The 4234-nt window shown below is 51.2% G+C and overlaps 1 protein-coding gene across 1 annotated transcript in view; it reads left to right on the top strand.

Moving 5' to 3' along the window:
- The first annotated feature begins 2114 nt into the window (after positions 1–2114).
- Positions 2115–4234, top strand: part of Gpc3 (glypican 3) — a 323864-nt gene continuing 321744 nt past the window's right edge. The window contains exon 1 of the mRNA XM_055618067.1: positions 2115–2451. Within this exon, the coding sequence (XP_055474042.1) occupies positions 2280–2451 (172 nt within the window). The 5' untranslated portion in view covers positions 2115–2279. The remainder of the gene's footprint in view (positions 2452–4234) is intronic.

The raw sequence follows: 4234 nt of genomic DNA, 5'->3' as shown, positions 1-4234 counted from the left end.
CTCCTATCATAGACAGGCCTTTATCGTTTCTTGAGTGTATTCGTTTCACAGCCTCAGAACTGGTCTCCTTGCTTCCAATCTTTTCCCTTCAAACCATTCTCTGAAACTCTGTTGCCGAGATCCTTTAATAAGACAAATATGATCATGTCACCCCTATGCTTACAATTTCCTTAAGTGGTTCCCCAGACTCCTTTGCAGCCTTCCAGACTGCATAATCTGGCCCTTGCTTGTCTCTCCCTCCTGCCTTAGCTCTTTTAACTCCTCAGCCTGAAATCATTACTAGCACCTCCCACTCTCCAAATGGGCCATGCCAGGGCCTCTCCTCTTTGTTCACCCTGCTTCCTTGCCTGGGCACCCTTCCCCCAATCTTTTCTCACCTCAGCCCCTACTGGGCTTTCAAGTCCGAGTTTAGGCCATCAGCTTTTGTGGGACACTTTCTCTGATCCATGCGCTCAACCCTTAGAACTCCATCTTGCCACTTAACACATAATGTGCAAACATTTTGCTTTGTTAGCTCCCCATTAGGTTTGTAACTCTCTGAGGTCAGGTACTACAGGATGGTTTTTGTGTGTCTGTTTTCTCTCTGTATCCCACAGAATCTGGCACATAGTAGGAATTCAAATATTTGCTACTGAATGAACACATGAATGAATGAATTCCTCAGTGAGCTTCCTATTGCCTTGTCTTGCTTCACAGCCCTCATATTCAAGACAGAAGCGCTTTCCCCCAACCTAGTTTATCTTTCTATTTCTCCAGGCATACTTCTGTCTAGTAAAAAAAAAAAAAGAGCACAATCAGACAAGCAACTAGTTTACACTGAGATAGAAAAGTCATTTCACCATAGAAATACTGAGTTACTACTATATACAAGACACTGGGCTAAGGTTGTTCTCTGTGTGTGCAGATGAGTGGAGTCACAGAGAGAATCAATCCAATGGAATGATTCCTTCTTTGTAGTGCATAGGTAATCATTACATGCTCTTCCTTCTCAAAGAGGTATTTGATTTTTACCATTTCTAATGGTGAGAATTAAGTAGAAGAAATGGGAGTTGGCATCCAGGAAACCTTCCAAAGAGGGTTCTACTCCAGGTGTGAAACAGACTACCCATGGCTTTAATGGATTTAATCTGTAAAATGATTTCCTAATGAGTTACTCTCACCAGCTGCACTTTGCTTTATGAGGGTCGCCCATGACTATCCTGCAGGCGATATGATTCAAGTGGGGATCAGGATCAAGTACCTTAAATAAATAAATATATGTGTGTATGTATGTATGTATATATGTATGTATGTATGTATGTTTGTATGTATGCATACTTACTTTGTGTGGTTCTATTGAATCAGACCCAGCCAGTTACAAGGGCCTCCAAACCTTTTAGGTACAAAGATGAGTGAGGCTGTGAAATCCAGAAGTCTCTAGCTGCTCCTGAATGTGACTGTTTGTGGGTTGGCTTTGAGAGCTCCGCCAGAGCTGCCTTGGGAAAGGGTTCCCAGGAAGCATCAGAAAACAGAATAAGGAGGTGGATTTTGTGCTTACAAAGCCCTGTGTAGGCTCTGGTGGCCAGGAGGAGCCGGGTTTGGGTGGGGGAAGGCCTAGTATCCAAGCGAGTGTGTGTGTACTTAAACCATAGACCACCACCCTATTCCAAGGAAGGATGGAGAGCTTGCAAAAAGACGAAAAGGAAAAGCCCTCTCGGCTGTAGGCTGATGGGAGGCAGGAAGGAGGAGTGAGGCTGGGGAACTTCTCGTAGAGCCAGTCAGAGGGGACTGCTGCTGGGAAGCCAATCAGCGTGCCCGAGCCTGCAGCCCCTCTGCAGCAGTTATGCCAGAGCGCCCAGTGTAGAGCAGCGGCGAGCGAGTGGCAGGGCAGGACTGCCTAGAGCCACCGCACACTCTCCTTATCCTCCTCCGGCGCCTCTCCCGCCAGGTTTGCTCGCTTTGGTAAACCCAGTCTCCCAGCTAAGGTTCCCTTCACAGCCCGCATCCCTCAGGCCAGCAGCTACCCGATCCCGCGCAGTCCCCAAGGCAGCGCAGCTTGCCTTGCCCCGCCCCGTCCCTCCTCGCCACGCCTACAAGGCTCCGCCCAGGGCAGCCCCGCGCCGCCAAGCGGTTCCCGCCCTCACCCAGCGCCCAGGTAGCTGCGAGGAAACTTTTGCAGCGGCTGGGTAGCAGCTCATCTCTTGCTCTGCAGGGCCACTGCCAGACTTGCTGAGTCCCGGGACCGCTCCAGCTCTTCTTGCCACTCTCTCGTGCTCTCCTCTCTCCCCCCGAGAAGCAGGATGGCCGGGACCGTGCTCACCGCGTGCTTGCTGGTGGCGATGCTGCTCGGCATGGGGTGCCTGGGACAGGCGCAACCCCCGCCACCTCCAGACGCCACCTGTCACCAGGTCCGCTCTTTCTTCCAGAGACTGCAGCCCGGACTCAAATGGGTTCCGGAAACCCCTGTGCCAGGTGAGTAGGGGTCCCTTGAGTATTTTCCGTGCACAGTGGGAAGCCAGGGCGCGCGCGGTGGCTCATCCCAGAGCGCGGTAGCCAGGAGGGGCCAGGGCTGCCGAGCTCTCTGCTGCCCGGTACCTGGGAATGGTCGCTCTGCTTGGGGCCTGGACCGTCTACCGACGGAGGGAAGCAGAGTATGCGTGGACTCTGTCTACATGCCCCAGGCTCACGCTGCTGTCAGGGAATGTGCAAACCAGAGAGAGCAAGGAACGGCAGAGATCCCTTTCTAGCTCCCAGTTGGGGGAGGGCGGGAAGGTGAGAGCTGGCTCTAGCAAACCGGCTTCACAACGTGGAGAGGCTGACCCAGGAATTTATCTCCCTTACTCGCACGTTCTGCCTTCGCTGGACCCGCAGATCTGGCCACACTTTCTCCACCTTGTGTCTCCCATGCCTTCCTTTCCCTAGGCTGGATTACTGAGGCTGCCCGGGCCCAAGTGCAGGCAAAGTTAAGCACACATCTTTGAGTCCGCAGGGTCTAGGGAAGACACATGAAGGAAACTTTTGAGTAGGACGGTCCCCCCCAAACGTGGGAGACTGAGCCTTTCCCTTTAAAACAGCTTCTCTTATCTAGGTTGGTAAAATCTCTTTAAAAATCGGCGGTGCTGGCCTGTAGAGCACGAGTCCAAAGACAATTTAACTCCTCCCCTTCCTAAATTCATCTGCCTTGACAGGCTGGACCCTGAAGAGAAGATTTTAGGCAGAAGAAAGTTTCTGAGCGTCTGCCTTTTGTTCTGAACAATCAGACCGTCCTGTAAGGGCATAGTTTAACCTTAGCCGAGGGCCGCTGCTGTCAACAGATGAATATTCATGGCCTTGTGTGATAGACTGTCCAGCTGTTGGGCTCTTAACGCCTGCCTTAGAATCCAATTAAGAGGAGTTGCTATACTAACAATATGGGCAGGAAGAATAGGTTTCGAAAAGATTAATTTTTCAGAAGTGCGCTCGGGAGAAACCGGCCAACCGTGTTTGCACACCGTGAGACATTTGTGGCCTCTGGGGTCTCTCGCCGAAGACTCCAGCCAAGCGCGTGTGTCGCGCTTGGTAGACATTGGGAGCAAGCCTCACCACAACTTGGTTGGTGGCTCTCAGTAAGTCAGGGAGGCGGGCCGGATCGTTGGACCAAGTTGTAAATGCAGATGCGCGCCTTGTGGGCTCTGCCAGGGAGCGTTCCCTGGCAGAAGGTTACCTAGGCAGCCAGCGCGCCCTCAGTCTTTTCTTTAGGTTGATGAAAAGAGCCTATCGAGCCTGCTGTTTAGTTGCAAAGGTAATTGGTCACCCTTTTTTCTGTGACTAAAATGCACTTGCGCGTATGTTAAATATTGCCTTGCAGGATATCGCTCTAAGGGAGGGGAGAACTACCTCTTCCACTGTTAAGTCTTAATAACATACCACGTGGGCGTGTGCAAGAGCTGTAAGGGGCAACCTCCGAATCAGTTCTACAGAGCTGAAACAACAGGCGGATCTCGCTCCCCTGGAAGTGCCATGGTAATTAGATTGCTAAGGCTAGAGAACACGCTTTTGTTGATAATGTAAAAATTGGTCCTTTCAGTCTGAGCCCCCACAAGATGAATTGGTCTAAGGTTGGGGTTGGGCAGCATTTGGGCTGATGAGAAGTGGTGAAGTAAAAATGGTGCTTAAGGAAGGTGGGGGAACCAGAAAAGTCCATCCAGATACGCATTAGCTATACCCTTACACACACACACACACACACACACACACACACACACACACACACACA

The sequence above is a fragment of the Psammomys obesus genome, unplaced genomic scaffold (genome assembly GCF_907164565.1).
Source record: "Psammomys obesus unplaced genomic scaffold, mPsaObe1.curated_primary_1811, whole genome shotgun sequence".
NCBI classification, from domain to species: Eukaryota; Metazoa; Chordata; class Mammalia; order Rodentia; family Muridae; genus Psammomys; species Psammomys obesus.
The sequence above is the reverse complement of the archived record's forward strand: the minus strand, read 5'-3'. Positions and strand labels throughout refer to the sequence as shown.